The 15827-nt window shown below is 37.1% G+C and overlaps 2 protein-coding genes across 21 annotated transcripts; one reads left to right on the top strand and one right to left on the bottom strand.

Moving 5' to 3' along the window:
• Positions 1-5629: 5629 nt before the first annotated feature.
• LOC149205899 (uncharacterized protein C24B11.05-like) lies at positions 5630-10673 on the top strand. 16 transcript variants are annotated; one of them, XR_016252511.1, is made up of 11 exons: positions 5642-5980; positions 6142-6257; positions 6425-6519; positions 6660-6725; positions 6851-6948; positions 7110-7153; positions 7474-7561; positions 7941-8000; positions 8073-8138; positions 9725-9784; positions 10058-10673. XR_016252511.1 is itself a non-coding variant. In XM_089395213.1 (10 exons), exons 3-10 carry the CDS (start codon positions 6471-6473, stop codon positions 8650-8652), a joined length of 654 nt encoding a protein of 217 aa, XP_089251339.1. In that variant the 5' UTR covers positions 5630-5980; positions 6142-6257; positions 6425-6470; the 3' UTR covers positions 8653-9783. The 16 variants fall into 16 exon arrangements, 9 of the variants coding, with proteins under 9 accessions (XP_089251339.1, XP_089251341.1, XP_089251336.1 ...); XR_016252510.1 differs by having other exon boundaries at positions 5643-5980; positions 7776-8000; positions 10167-10673; XR_016252507.1 differs by having other exon boundaries at positions 5644-5980; positions 7776-8000; positions 10170-10673.
• Positions 10674-10939: 266 nt separating this feature from the next.
• Positions 10940-13782, bottom strand: LOC149205898 (pentatricopeptide repeat-containing protein At4g02750-like). Of its 5 annotated transcripts, XR_016252503.1 has the most exons (3): positions 12604-13782; positions 12249-12383; positions 10940-11310 (listed from the first exon to the last, which is right to left on the bottom strand). XR_016252503.1 is itself a non-coding variant. In XM_089395204.1 (2 exons), the coding sequence occupies exon 1, from the start codon at positions 13684-13686 to the stop codon at positions 12514-12516; it is 1173 nt and encodes a 390-aa protein (XP_089251330.1). In that variant the 5' UTR covers positions 13687-13782; the 3' UTR covers positions 10940-12383; positions 12470-12513. The 5 variants fall into 5 exon arrangements, 3 of the variants coding, with proteins under 3 accessions (XP_089251330.1, XP_089251331.1, XP_089251332.1); XR_016252501.1 differs by having other exon boundaries at positions 11440-13782; XM_089395204.1 differs by having other exon boundaries at positions 10940-12383; positions 12470-13782.
• Positions 13783-15827: the final 2045 nt, after the last annotated feature.

Here is a 15827-nt window from a genome sequence, read left to right as displayed (position 1 = left end):
AACTAGGGAGAATTCCACCTGCATCATGTCATCAAATCATACCCAATCTCAAGTATCTCATCCTATTATATCATTATTGTTCATCTCGATTCATCTCTTGCTTATTCTTGCTTAGTTCTTGATTGTCCCTGCTCAAATTCTAACCATTCTCAAATCTAAAAGAATAATAATTTGACATCAGAGGGGAGCCTAAGCTACTACCCTCTATTCATCAAGGAGCCACTTCTAGCACCCGAAATAACTACCCGCAGGGAGCCCAATGCTACCACACATGAAACATCAACAGGGAGCGAAATCTATGACCTGCATCAACATCTGAGAGCACATCTCAACCCATAATCTCATGGGGGAGCTAAACATCTATAACCCCATATCGAGATCTTTGTTTTAGGGTCTAAAGCTCGTATGTTTGTTTTACAGTTTTAGGTCTCAGTCACAGACATGGCACATAGAAATATTGGTTACAATCGCTCGTTGGTTGGATTATCCGTGCGACTAAAGCCTTTAATTCGCACACACAACTCATCCTCCATGCGCCCGAAAACCAGGGTTTGTTTTTTAAGTTGTTTGATGTTTTCGCTTGTTGACCATAGTGATCAACAATTCACCAAAGATAATGGCAATTCATTACAGGATTTTGAATTAGGGCTTTGAGTATGAGAATGGTTGGGTTCTTCTCATGAATTTTGTTTAGTTGATTTTGTTGATATATTTTTGCTTATGGATTATTTTAATTCACAGTGATGACAAGTTAGAGTTTTTATCTGATTTGGTACTTAATGACTGATGATTTTCCTTGATGACAGTGTTATGTGGGCATAGTAACTTTTAGTGATTAATATTCGTATTTGATAATGGTTTTGTATTGGCCTCATTGTCCTTAGCATAATGGTTGAAGTATAAACAATTGTGATTCAGTATGAAGTAATCTCACAATAAATGGATGGAACCTACATGACTTATCCTTGGTGTATGCATTTGCATATAGTGATAGAAATGATTTATATTATGATCATGAGGATGACTTGATGAAGTTTGGTTTGATATTTCTTGGTAAATGACAAATTGTTGGCATGATAAAAGCTTAGATATTTAACTGTCATATGGTCTAAGGAATTTGATACAGTAATATTGATGATTTTGATATCAGTTTTGATATGGCTTCTAAAATTTGATAATTTGACTTAGTTGATTTGATTGCACAATATTGATTTATGTAAGGTTGATCATATTGGTTTGGTAAAGTGTTATGTTTGCAGAAAGCATTGTATGAAGCAAGCTCCCTGAGCCTGGTATGTCCACATTCACAATTACTTAGTGAAGTTGGGAAGTTATCCCCATCCGAACCTCTACTTCAAAAGTGGTCCAAGGTATGATTTTGATTTTGGTTTTATATGCCGATGATATACTCTTGACAGGTAATGAGCCTCTGATGACCAAAGTAAGAGGGAGTTGGCTTCTGAAGTTAGAAATAATGAATCATGGCATGATGAATCAATTTATGAAGTTTGGAACAAAAAATATATATCGTAAAACTATAAAAGAGTTTTTAGAAAAAGGAAATGTAAATCCTTGGACACTCTGATTGAATTTCAAGAAGTTGTGAAGAGATATTGTTGAAATTTACTTGGAAAGCACCCTTCAAGATATTTACATGGGATGATCAATTTTTGATTTGAGATATTCATCCTACGATATGTGACTACATGGATGTATTGATGTTGTTTTGGATCATTATTAATGAGTGCATCTGAGTGTTGCCTTAGCATGAGATCTACCATGATATTTTGGATGAGAAGTTCGTAGCTTTAAGCATGATTGAGGTTGAGTACAATGTTGCTATCATGACTAGCTATGAAGTAGGATGAAAAATCTCTTGGAGAGTCATTTGAGTAGGTTCTAGATATGACATGGATACATTGCATATATCTCCAGCTGGTGTTGTTGTACGAGACAATATTAGGCTTGTGGTTGCTACCTCTGTGAGTGGGAGGATGACTATGGTATCCTTTTTGTGATATGTACATTTTTGTTCTAAAATAATATTTGATTTGATGTCTTCTATGAACAGGAGGCTGATGCTATTGAGACATGATGATTACCATATATGAGCATGATGATATGTTTATGAACTACAGAGAGCATCGATGGTCGAGTACACTGAGCCAACTCTTCCCCCATGTTTGAGCTCCTAGGGTGTGGAATTGAGATGGAGGTTTCTTGGGGTTAAGGGATATCTGGACAATAGGGTATCGCCCCTATCTGTTACCCATAGGGTTGGAGATGTTTATCCCCTATCTTGGACTTTGCAGAGCATACCCTAGTTGGCATCATACCCACAAGCAGGGTTTTTTAGGATTATCCCTCCTTGTCTGGCCAATGAGTTGAGGAGGCTTGGGGCATGTGATCCTTACCTTTTTGTAAGTCAGGTATCTAGCCCAAGCTCAGATTATGATGTAGGTGTTCTACCACATGAATGTTGAGGGTCATTGGTGGGAAGATCGATAGGTAATATGATGGGCTTATATGTGCTCCCCTATATCACCTATTTCTCGATATGGGGTTGTATATGTTTATCTCCCCCATGAGATTATGGGTTGAGATGTGCTTCCTGATGTCATTTTGAGATGTACTCTCTGATGTTGATGCGTGTCATAGATTTTTATCCTCGTTGATGCTTCCCAGGTGGTAGCATTGTTCTCCTCGTTGGCAATGTTTCTGGGTGGTAGAAGTGGCTCCCCGATGAATAGAGGGTGGTAACTTAGGCTCCCCTCTGATGTCAAATTCTTCGATTCGAGAAACATTTTCAACATATGATCAGGGATAATCAAGAGATAAGCAAGAATAAGCAAGAGATGAATTGGGATGAATAGTGATGATATGAGATGATGAGATACTTGAGATTGGATATGATTTGATGACAGGATACACATGACATGATGCAAGTCGACTTATCCCTATTTGAGAGGGAGTTTTAAAATTCGAAACTAGGTCCAAATTCCACTTTGGACAACTCATTTGATGGAGATGATGATTGCATTGAATTCCTCTTTTCAAGAGGACCAAAATCAACCTAAAGATCATCAAATTTGGACAAGGGAAAGTGTGTTTTTGAATTATAAGCCCACATTTGCATATTTGATCAGGTTGCCCTAGAGAAAATTGGACACCCTTGGAAGGCTATAAATGCAAGTGACCTCCACCTCATTTGAACATCATCATGAGACATTCTTCTATTCTCTTTCTTGGTTTTGGCTCACACAGGTCTGAGGTAGGCCTGCGGGGTGATGAGTTCAGACGAAGGTGAAATTGCAGGGTCTGAAGCTCGCATCTTTGTTTTAGGTCTCAGTCTTATGCATGGCACAAAGAAATCTCGACTACGGTCACTCATTAGTCAGCTCATCTGTGTGACTGAAGCCTTTCATTCGCACATATAACGCGTCCTCCATGCAAATGGAAACTAGGGTTTGGTTTTTCAGTTGTCTGATGTTTTTTCTCGTTGATTGCAGTCTTCGGCAGTCAACCGCAGACATTGACAGTTCATTACAAACTTATGAATTAGGGTTTTGAATATGAGCATGGTTGGGTTCATCTCATGGATGTTTTTTAGTTGACTAGGAAAAAATTCTACTTTGGATGGCTCATTTAATGGAGATGATGATTGCATTGGAAGTGTATTTTTGAATTATAAGCCCACATGTGCATATTTGATTAGGTCAGCCCTAAAGAAAATTGGAAACCCTTGGAAGGCTATAAATACAAGAGACCTTCACCTCATTTTGACATCATCGTAGATCATTCTTCTATTTTCTTTCTTTTTTTTGGCTTGCAGGGGTCTGAGGGAAGTCCACAGAGAAAAGGGTTTGCACGAAGGTGAAATTCTAAGGTCTGAAGTTCACAGGTATTTTTCTAGGGTTTTGTTTCTCAGTCACAGGCTTACCAAAGGACAAATTTGACTGGTCACTGGCTTCTAGGCTCAAGGGAGCGACTGGAAGCTCCCAGATGCTCGCATGCCCACATCCTCTTTGTGACTGGAACCTAAATTTGCATTTTTTCAGCTGACCAAAGTTTTCGTTCATTGACCATAGGCTTCAACAGTTGACCGTAGACAATGATAGTAGATTACAGGGCTCTGAAGCAGGGCTTTGCGTATTAACATTGTTGGGTTCATTTCATGAATTTTGTTTAGTTGATGTTGCTGAATAGTTGTATGGATGAAGATTTGGATCACTGTACTCTCTTTCGCTAAATCATTAAATGACAATCTAATAAGAAGAAGAATTTGAAAGGGTTTTCCCCATAGTGGGTTTTTCTGTGCTCCCTGACCAAACCTGGTTTCCCCATGTGTGAATGATTTTCTTCTAATGTTCCTTTATGTTCCACTGCATTGATGATGATGATATTGTTCTTTCTACATAGTTCCATATGTTGTTAAATAATAATGTTAATATAAATAATCTTATGATGTTATGAGATGAATTTAATGTGTAAATGAATAAATACAATTATCAAAACGAAAAACAATATATCCTTAAGAAAAATTAACACCTCATATCTCCGATTCATGATCATCCCCTCCTTCAACATGATGAAGCAAGGCGAAACCCATCAGATTCACATGGAACTCAACTGGCCAAGTCAGCATGCAAGCATGAGGAAATTCTTTTCTTCCTCATAGACCAAGGATCACAACATGCGACATTAATTTCTCCACATGTGAATACCCTCAACAGGCGAGTTGAATTTACTCCCTCTGGTAAAAACTAGACTGCTTAACCGTTTGAGGACCAGGATGAGTGCGGAAGGAGACCTTTGAATCACCAATCTAATGATGGAGGCGTCTTGGGATCCTGGCGGCTCGAGTGCCATAATTCATCTCTGCATGTGGAATCCAAGAAGTAAACTCCATAAATCACCTTGGGGCCGAATAATTTTCTTCATTCTGTTGGTTACAGAAAATATTGGTCTTAGGCTGGTGAGAATATGGGTTTCTATAATTGTTATTGTGGATAATGTTGGAGCACCTCAGTGTAGGAAAACCCCCCTGCCCATTCTCAGTCGTGCCTCCCTGTTCAATGGAATTGGCTCTCTGAGGAGAATTATAGTGGAGGTAATCTTGTTTGGTGAAATAGAGCATGCTACGAGGTTAGTTAAATATTATATCTCTCATATCACATTTTTGGCTCTTCTCCCAAGCATGCTTCCATCATGGCATCTAGTAACTGGGGTCATCAACAAGCACGTTCGCTTCGGGTGGCGAGAAGAAACTTCAAGGATTTTCCTATTGAAGGGAACTCCGTATCCTCTGGCCCCTCGATCTGCAAGCATTGTGACAAAGATCATGCTGAATTGAAAGTAAAGATATATGATTTGCAGGTAATGTTGCACCAATAGAGCGAATCAGAGTGCGAGAATTTTGATATTATGGAAAATAAAAGTCGGAAAATTGTGCGATTAATGGACGAGGTAGATAATGAACCTCCAACACAGTTGATTCTTTCATCTAATCTGATACTGTAATGACTATTTTTACGCCGTAAGGCGTTTCCCTCTGAGATCAACTTCCCTCTCTGCCTACCTGTCATCTTCTAAGCCACAGGATTATATGTTAGACGATTGCAACCATTTCAGCCGTTGATCGGGGTTGCCCAAACGGTTTGGGCGTTTCATCGAATAGTTTCATCCGGCCAGCAGGGTTTGTACCTCAGATCAAACGCTTGCCCTCGCTCTGGATTTGGTTTCATCGCTCTGGATTTGGTTTCAGGCTCCCTGTTCTTGCCGGTCTTCGTATTTTTCCTCTGGGTAATTATTCCACTGGATCATAGGCTGCTGGATCATGCCATCAAAGGCGGCGCCATCAGATGCGATGTGCAGCAGATCAGGTCTCTGAATGCGAGTGCAGGAACAGAGCTTTCCAGGGAGACTCCAGAGGTTGGGAGCACTGATCAACTAAAAATAGCCCTAAAAAATTCCTTACAAGGTTAGCTTATTCTTACATGGGTATGTTATGCTTTCTGTTATTGAATTTGGGGTCCTTATTGCATTTTGGATGATAACAGTAATTCGGAGCTGAAGGATTTAAGCCTTTTCTGAAAGTAAATTGCTGATTGCCCGTTTGGGTTTTGTGAATGTCAATGCAAGGCCTGAACAGGGGTGTTTTCGGCGTTCCAGTGGCTAAAAGGAACGAAATAGAGAAGCTTCTAATGCTGCTTGAAGAACAAAACCCTGTACACAATCCTACTGAAAATCTCCAAATGGTAAATGCGTTTGTATTTCAATGTGACACCTTCATTTCACATGAATCTAGTTGCAGGATTCCACGTCGATTCCTTCACCGCGTAGCCTCCGACCAACCATGCCTGCAACTTGAATTCTCTCTATATATATATATAACTTCTTTGCATATTCAATGTGGTTTTCGTAGGCTCAGTGCAAATATCCATTGCCTCTGTAATTGCGAATTCTGTGATATGAATATGATGGAACAATCAACAACTCAATTCGATTGTCTGCTCTTCGGTACTTTTGGCATGAATTCAGAAGAAATCCTGGATTCTGTTTCAATTTGAACTTTTCGCATATCTTTAATTGCATTTATCATGAATATTTTGCCAGAAATTCCAAAGTTATTTTGACGCTCTGTTTTATTTTTGTCACAGATTTGGATGATACTCTGTATCCTTCCAGTACAGGCATTGCCACAGCCTGCCGCAAGAATATTGATGGTGTGCTGTGAATTATGTCCCGTATTAAGTTTTACATACAGATTATTTTTTCCTTCCTCTATTAGAATTCAATTAGTTTTTTCTCCCTGGGTGTTGTTTCATGGATTTGATTAATGTTGTTCCAGAGTTTCTTGCACAAGTTTTCGGATTCAGCAGAGAAATTGTTTCCAGCCTCCGTACAGAATTTTATAAAACCAATGGGAGCACTCTGGCTGGGCTGAGAGTAAGATTTCCCGCCTTCCATATTCAATCTGCAAGAAAAAATCAATTCTTATTCACTCCCCTTTAAGCATCACCATGTGACAACTTCATAGAGCAGAACAGAGGTATCATTGCTTGGAGGATTTAGGCTGTTTGACTGTGACTAATAACTGTTGTTTAAAGTTGCAGAAACTGGGTTATGAGGTTGATGCAGATGAATATCACAGGTGCAATTCTATTTTGTTTGTGCTGTGAATGATTGTTTCTGTCACATTTTTCCTTTCCTACAATGAGCAAAAAAGAAAATCAATATAGAGTGCTGTGAGAGACCTATTTCAGAAAAATAGAAATAGCTTTTCAGCTTTTGTATTTAATTTTCCATGACATTCATGCTTAAATTGTATCACTAAGCATCATGGCTTAGTGAGGAGATTCACCTCTATTTCTCCCCTGAGATAATTGAAATTTATCTGGCTAGGTGCATATGCTTTATTGGCATTTTATCAAAAGGAAAATCTTATACATGTGTAATTTTCATAATTTCTAGATTTGTGCATGGGAACTTGCCATATGAAGTCATTGAACCAGACCCTGCACTGAGAAGCGTTTTGATGAGCATGCCTCAAAGGAAATTGGTAAGTATTTGGTAATGAGTTGCATAAATTCAATTTTTAGGTCAACTTCAATAGAATTTAAAGCCTTACAAGCACAAACACAATTCTATAAGGTTGCTTCCCCTGTGGATAGTTGAAAGAGATCATGAAAAATACAATAGTTGGCATTATTTCTCTAAGAATAAAATGAAATGAATGCAACCATAACTATTGTTTGGAGATATCTTATGTGCAGATATTTACAAATTCAGATAAGACTCATGCATGTAAAGTCCTAAAAAGACTAGGCTTGGAAGACTGTTTTGAGGATGTCATATGTTTTGAGAGCCTTAATATGGCTTATCTTTTTAATCAACAAACTGATGAATGCAAACCCAATACTTCTCCTGTTTTTATCAAGCCCTCAATTGAAGCCATGAAGCGTGCACTCACAATTGCAAATGCAGATCCACCAAGAACAGTAAGTTTCCAGCGTTTGTCTTTAATTTGTTTACATATTTTTACAGTGATCTTTCTTCGAACTCTTCTGCAGCTCTTCTTTGATGACAATGTCCGAAACATAGCAGGAGCAAAAGCAACAGGCCTTAATACAGTTCTGGTAAGCCCTCAAATGACCCTCAGAAATTACTAGTGCATGTCATAATTTTATCAAATTGCAGGAAACTTTATAATTCTTTGTGACATAGTGGGAAAGGTTTAAGATGGAATTTATTCGTTACAGAAAAATAGTGGGGGAAAGAGAGTTCTGTGTTGTAAATTGTGAAAATTGTTTTAATAGTTTTGACCATTGGACTCGAAAACTCCTGTTCGTAGTCAAATTTCTTTTGAATCTGAGAGAAGTAAAAAGATTACTTGAAAGTCTAGATTATCATTCTTGGTGGCTTGATATTTATTGGTTTCTTACTTAATTTGGTATGTTGTTTGGGAAGGTGGGCAGCTCTGTAAAATCTGAGGAAGCTGATTATTCCCTAGAAAGTATTCATAATGTGAGGGAGGCAATTCCTGAAATTTGGAAGGAGACAACCAAATACATGGGCCATGATAGAGATGACAACTTTGACTTTTCAATTGTTAATGTGAATTCCATTGAAGAAACTCCTATTGAGGGTTAACTAGCCAAACATTCTGAAAAAATTTATCATTGAATGGAAAATGATAAAATATTCACATTTAAATAAGCTTGTAGAGTTTGTTAATTTCTACATTCAGGTCACTTGGATTGAATCCCACAACGGTTTCACAATCAAATGACCTTCTACTATGATCACTTATTGTACAAGTATGATCTAGGAAGCAATTCTCTTTGATACATTTGCAGATTTTTATGGGTCTTCTTGCAGAACCCAAAGGGCTTTAAACGCTTGTTCAATTCTGTGGCCAAGGAATCCACTACCATTGCTTCCAATTCCTTCTGCATGGACATAAAGTGTGCCCTTTCTGCCATGTTGCTAAGAACTACTGGATAAAAATGCCAAACCACAACACTGAGGGCCTGCATGCTGGTTAAACTTAAAAGCCTGAGGAAAGGTAGAGATTTGGCTGACAAGACTTCTTTGGAGACAATCAATTGTGAAAATGACCATCCAATTAATGAGAGAGAAATTTTCTACTTGAGTTCAACCCAGATTAATTCCCTTTCCCTTGCAAAGGAATGCTGATCTAGAAAGCATCAACAAAATACAAATGAGAGGAGAAGGAAACAATCAAAATCCAGCAGTGCTTGGAATGCAATCCGTCATTTGCAAGGGAAGCAATAATGCTTTTCTTCAGATTGTAGGTTGCTGAGAAGAAGAGAGCAATAACATTTATTTTTGCAGATTCTGCACTTCTTTCATCCTATTAAAGCAGCAAAAAAATTAATTATCGTTTTACATTTTAAGAATAAGATATTTGGAACCCTTTCATATGATAGGTGTAATGTCTTTCAACATGCATTGGGGTTTGTAAGTTTGAGAAATTTCAATGGGCATATGCTAAAATCGGATCCTCTGTTTATTCTGATAACTAGATAAATATGTGTATGCTATTTCTAAACAAAGACGGAATTTAATACTTACAATTACCATCATTCTTTGGTTTTGAACTCTTATCAAAGGAAAATTCAATCAATCCATATTCCTCGATCCCACTAAATCTTGTTTTAGATGTTGAGGATTGCTAATTTATTTGTTTTCACAATTGCAGCTGTAAATGCTGATGGCTTCTTAGCACGGGATATAACATTCGAAAATGCAGCAGGGCCAGGTAGTCAACAAGCGGTAGCCCTAAGAGTAGATAGTAATCACTCTGCCTTCTACATAGGAAAGGTTATTTCATTAACATTTAAAGTAGTAGCACATGATATTAATCAAAATTCAACAATTGCATTCACACTTATATAGTTTTTTAATGTTGTTTTGAATGAAAATACTAAGTTTTCATGGTTTCTTCATAAATAAGTGTAATTTGCACAAATTCATGGTTACGTTTCTGTGTTATATGAAAGCTCAATCTATTCTATTTTGAATTTGGAATCAGGAGCCAAGTCGGCACTTCTAATACCAACTTCAATGGACATGCACAAACTATGAAAGTTGAAGAAAGCTATATAACTTCCGAGGTGGGTGTTCTTGTTTTTGTGATGCAGCAGAAAAGGAGCAGAAAAGGATCAATCCAGAAACCAAAAAGACTCAACAACACTGCAGAATACCAACTTCAATGGACATGCACAAACTATGAAAGTTGAAGAAAGCTATATAACTTCCGAGGTGGGTGTTCTTGTTTCTGTGATGCAGCAGAAAAGGAGCAGAAAAGGATCAATCCAGAAACCAAAAAGACTCAACAACACTGCAGCTGCTTGTTCCCAAATAGGGGGCTTATCTCCAAATTTTGTTTTCCCTTTCATCCATTTCTCTTCTCTAATTGCAGGGGTGTCACTAAACTGAACAAGGTACTCAATTTATATCGTGTTAAGAGGAGCCATTCTTTATTTATTTGTGGGATCGAACATATGACCTTTCCCCAATAAATAACTTATCCTGCCTGGCTTATCAGTTATCAGTCATAGTTAAGACCGATTTTATGAGTTTATGAAACATCGTTCAGATGAATTTTTAGGAGTATTACATAATGTGCAAATTTTGCATTGCAGTCACACTTCGTGTTTTTTAATCTTTCCTGTGAATTGGATCTGAATCACATTGAAACAAGTACAACAGGGGTTGTATTTAAAACCAATAAGATTCACTTAAACAAAACTCAGAGAATATGTCAAGCATCAATAGTTCTAGTTTTCTTATCAAATTTCAAAATAGAACAAATTTTACCACAAGAGAGCTCATTCCAAATTGATATTCCAAATTGATATGGTTCAGAAAAGGGCACGCCATCCCATCCCTCTTCCCATCCCTTCCCTTTCCATTTGAGCAAAACAAAGATATATTTTTATATCATCTGTGGCCATGCATTTTTTACCACAAGAAAGCTCATTCCAAATTGATATGGTTCAAAAAAGGGCACACCATCCCATTCCTTCCCTTTCCCTCCGAGCAAAACAAAGATATATTTTTATATCATCTGTGGCCTTGCATTTTTCAACAGCTTCTCTGATGCAAACAATACATAGAATATAACAGATGGACAGTTCTCATGCCTCTAATCTTAAGAAAATATTTCTACCGTAACAAGTATCACTCCATGAATATGGTGGAGAAGCAATTAATTTTTTCATTTGTTCACCCATCAAAATCAGTTTGTAATGACATTCCACGTTGCAGAATGCTTTGTCACCTCTGCATTAATCAGCAAACAGAGAATGAGATTAGCTCTTGAGAATTGGAAATTATAATCAATTCAAGGTGAATTTCAAAGATTAAAGAAAATTCTAACATAAAAACCATGTTGTGATCATTATAACAAACCTATACATGTAGATGTCCTTCCAATGGTTCAATTGTCGGTTGCAAAGAAAGCATGCTCTGAGAAAATGGGCAACATGAAACACTTCAACATTTGAATTGTTGAATTGCTTTGAGATGGGGTGGCTAACATCCCATACTCCATGTTCATGTTGTTTCCAAACAGGGCATTGCACAGTTTCACACTTGATAACCGTCAAGAGCCATCGGTAAGAGTAATCCCTGACTGTGCATTTAAGAAAAGTGTAGAACATTATACCTGTGGGTTAAACCGAGTTCAGGCAGGCCAGACCCTTGCTTACCCGGGAAAGATCACAAACCATATTCTTGTAAATAGCAAGTTTAAGGGAACCAAATCCATGGTGGTTGTCAAGATAACTAACATAGAATAACAACATAGCAAGAAAATCGTCATTCACTACACACTGAATTTAAAATAAATCCTTATGGTCACGGTATGGGTATAAGCATAAGGAGAACTAAGTTCCATTACACACAGAAATCACGGTATGGATATAAGTAGAAGGAGAACTAAGTTCCATTACATACATAAAATTGAAAGACATTCTGAAAATATAGAATAACAACATAACAAGAAAAATCGTCATTCATTACACACTGAATTTAAAATAAATCCTTATAGTCATGGTATGGGTATAAGCAGAAGAAGAACTAAGTTCCATTACATCCAGAAAATTGAAAAACAATATGAAAATATCAATCGCATTGTCTAAACTAAAAAAGCTAGGAAACTGTAGTAATCATTCTCCTTGACTAGACTATTAAGAAGAAATTAGAGCAGTTAAAACTACCTAAACGTCGTTGAAGTAGCCATAGCTAAATCTGAAACCCTCCTCCGAGAAACTCTTCCGTAGAAATTAAATAGGGTCCATGCATTAATAACAAAAAAATAAATAAGCCGCAGACTTGGTGGAACATTTGTCAACCTGGAAAAAGAAAGGAAGCACTTGGTTATTTAGGGGAAGATAATTTCAAACCACCTTCGAACTGTGATTGAGAACCATTCACTCACCTGTGAACAAGAAAACAAGACGGGTCTCATAAGACCTAGATAACTCATAGCAAAAAGGGGAGAAGAACCACTTTCAACCAAGAGAGCAATCGCAAGAGGAAGATGAGATGATGAACCCTCGTGGAGTCAATTACCCGCCAGACGAGGATTATTGCAGAGACAAGAAATGAGCAAGGTTTCCGCTCCTGTAAGCCAAGGGAGAGGTCGAGGATTGGTATCCTCACTCCAGAAGCTGGGTAATGGATCGTTCTTTGCTTCAGAAGGTGTCGCATTAGCTGAACCTTAGCTAGACTTTTCCCTGCTTTCAGGGCGGACAACATGTCAGGCATATATCCTGCCTCCTTCATCCGCTTAGACAAGTGATCCAGCATTGCATAAATTCTCTCTGACTGTGGGTGTGATCTATCTCCTACAATAAATTTGTGCACCACATTCTTGATTTCAATCCAACTACATCCAGGATTCTTCTTTACCTCCCTATCTTTCATCATTCTTCTCACCTTTGCAACATCATCCCACTTGCCTGCAGCAGCATAAATATTTGACAGCAAGACATAGGAAGCTGCATTTTGAGGTTCCAAATCAAAAAGGTGTTCTGTTGCACGTCTACCTATATCAAGGTTTCCATGGACTCTGCAAGCACCAAGCAAGGCCTTCCACAGAATAGCATCAGGCTCATAAGGGATGGAGTTGATAAGGTCCTCTGCTTCATCCAAGTGCCTTGAACGACCAAGAATATCTACCATGCAGACATAGTGCTCCACTCTTGGTCTAATACCATGATGCTGACTCATGGATAAGAAATAGTGCCAGCCTTTGTCCACTAGGCCTGTATGACTACATGCAGCCAGAACACCAAGAAATGTAACGTGATTTGGAGTCAAGCCTGCTTGTTGCATTTCTTCAAAGAGTAGTAATGCCTCCCTGCCATGTCCATGCTGAGCATATGCTGATATAATTGTGGTCCATAAGACCGTGTCAGGTTTGTAAATTTTATCAAATGATAGCCGTGCATCATCTAGGTTCCCATCTAGGTTCCCACATTTAGCATACATATCAACTATGGCACTTCTCACAAAAACATCTGACTCAATCCCACTTTGATTATTTGAGCATGAACCTGTTTGCCCTGTTCCAGGGTTGCTAGGCCAGCACATGAACTTAACACAACCAATTAACCAATTCTTTGTTCCTATGTAGCATCCTTGCTTTGACATAAGTTGGACATAGATGAGGACTTACACCGACATTCCATATTCAACAGCTCTACTTAGACATTGACATAACTCATATAGACATCTCTATGATTGGGACTCAGCAATAGACAAACTCTGCTGTCAACTCAGCAGCTTATGAAATGGCCAAAGTCTTCTTAAAAATTTCAATATTTCTACAGTTGAGGATTGTAGCAAAGCTCAGGGATCAAACTTAACTCCATGCTTATGAGGCATCCGCGTTCTCACAGTTACTTGCAGCTCATTCTCAGTTTTAATGGGAAGGTGATATATGGTGTATTATTGTTGTAGTGGCAGGGGATGGATTTTAATTGTTGGTTGGACCAAAAGAAATTGATGCAAATCAATATTAACTAGTTATTGATAATTTTGCCCACTGAGTTCCTTGAGGTCGAGTATAATGCTTTCCTTGCTTATCAAAGAGTATTGATTCTTTTCAATAGGAGTAGCATGTGAGTATCAGTTTTATAAAGAAGATTCTTTTTATTATTAATAAAAATATAGATAGTTAGTTTCATTTTAAAGGGTTATAAATATGAGTTACAAATACAAGACTTAAAAGGTTGTAAATATTTCAAGGGTTGTAAATATGAGTTATTAATTGTTTTTACTCAAAACATGATAAATAGCAATTTAGCAATTTCTTTTTAGTTGAGTGACTCAAATTCATGTTTCTTTAGGTTGACGGTAAACCCACTAAAGTGGAAAAAATTGTGATTCCAATAATTAGAGGAATTGTCATCATGGGGTGATAAGAAATTTAATATTCCAAGAAGAGGAGGTAGTAGTAGATTCTAAATAAATTAGCAATGCAATAACATAAATGTTTGCAACAAATTTAAAGAGATCCACCTTGTTGAATAATGCACACACTACATGGATAATGGATTTCCGCACTTTATGCCTTACGGCGTTTTCTTTGCAACATCTGGTGCAAATGCTAGTTTACTGCATATCTCTTCTGTCACAATTTTGTTGTGTATACACTAGTAGAATAATAAGAGTATTTCTACTTTCTATAGTTAGTGATGAAAATTGGGAATGGCTAGATAGTCTGCAAATGTCAATGTAAACTCCCGAGGTTTTTTCCGCGACTGAGCACGAATTTAATGAAAAAAAGTACTCACTCTGGTTTGAAAAAAAACATAGTTAACAAACAGAAAACAAAACTAGTCAATTTTAGGTAAGATATTTCAAAACAAATTATCAAAAAAGTTCTTTATTTTTGTTTTCTTTTTTAGAATCTTAAGAGATTAATACGGGAGTCTAAATAGCTAATCAACAAACAATCTATCTTATTTGCAACAATTTTTACATTCTTTTCTTATTAGAATTAAGAGTTGCCAAAGTCACAAGTGACATTTTTTTTAAATGAGGATGAAGGGTTGGTTTTGAGTTTAATTTTCGTACATTCCTTTAATGTTGTTTTAAGGATATATAATTGAATATTCAAAATTTGTAGTTGTATGTATTTGTCGTTTATTGTACCTATGTTAATGGATTACTCACTCACTATAAAAGTTTACTAATAGTAAGCATTCAAGCAATGATGATTCAAAAAATTTAAACTTATTTAAAATAAAATTCTATAATTTTTTTATAACAACATCAAAATAAATGCAATTATTCATACCCAAAGTCTTTCATGAGTTCATGTTAAATCTACATCTATGCAAAATATGTTAGCAATGAAACCCACACCATAGCTTGAAGATTGACCATAGAACATGACAATTTTTACTTCATGCTTGTGACTCTCAAAAGCATCTATTGTTTGATTTTTCTTTTCCTTCCTCAGTGTTAAGAAAACTTTTAAAATTTATTTCAAACATTTCAATAGTAGAATCTTTAGAGCAATGCTACAAGATAAATGTCAAATGGGTTTACCTCAAGTGGTTGGCAAGAATGATTGTTATCGTCCACACCAAGTTTCAATTCCCTCAAGTGACATCTTGAGCTCAAATTGAGTATATTTTTACAATGGCTTCAGGGCTTGTTGTTGTTTTTCCCTGTGCCTTGAAGAATCCAAGGTTTACCATAAATACCATTCTCAAAATGAGGGAAAGTACTTGAGGTTTCCCTAGGCTCTGTAACCTAGAAAAAAAATATAAACATTATTTTCC

The sequence above is a fragment of the Pinus tabuliformis genome, chromosome 1_2 (genome assembly GCF_031772625.1).
Source record: "Pinus tabuliformis cultivar Carrire ecotype Pingquan chromosome 1_2, CPIR1, whole genome shotgun sequence".
Lineage (NCBI taxonomy): Eukaryota > Viridiplantae > Streptophyta > Pinopsida > Pinales > Pinaceae > Pinus > Pinus tabuliformis.
This window is presented reverse-complemented; position numbering and strand designations above follow the sequence as displayed.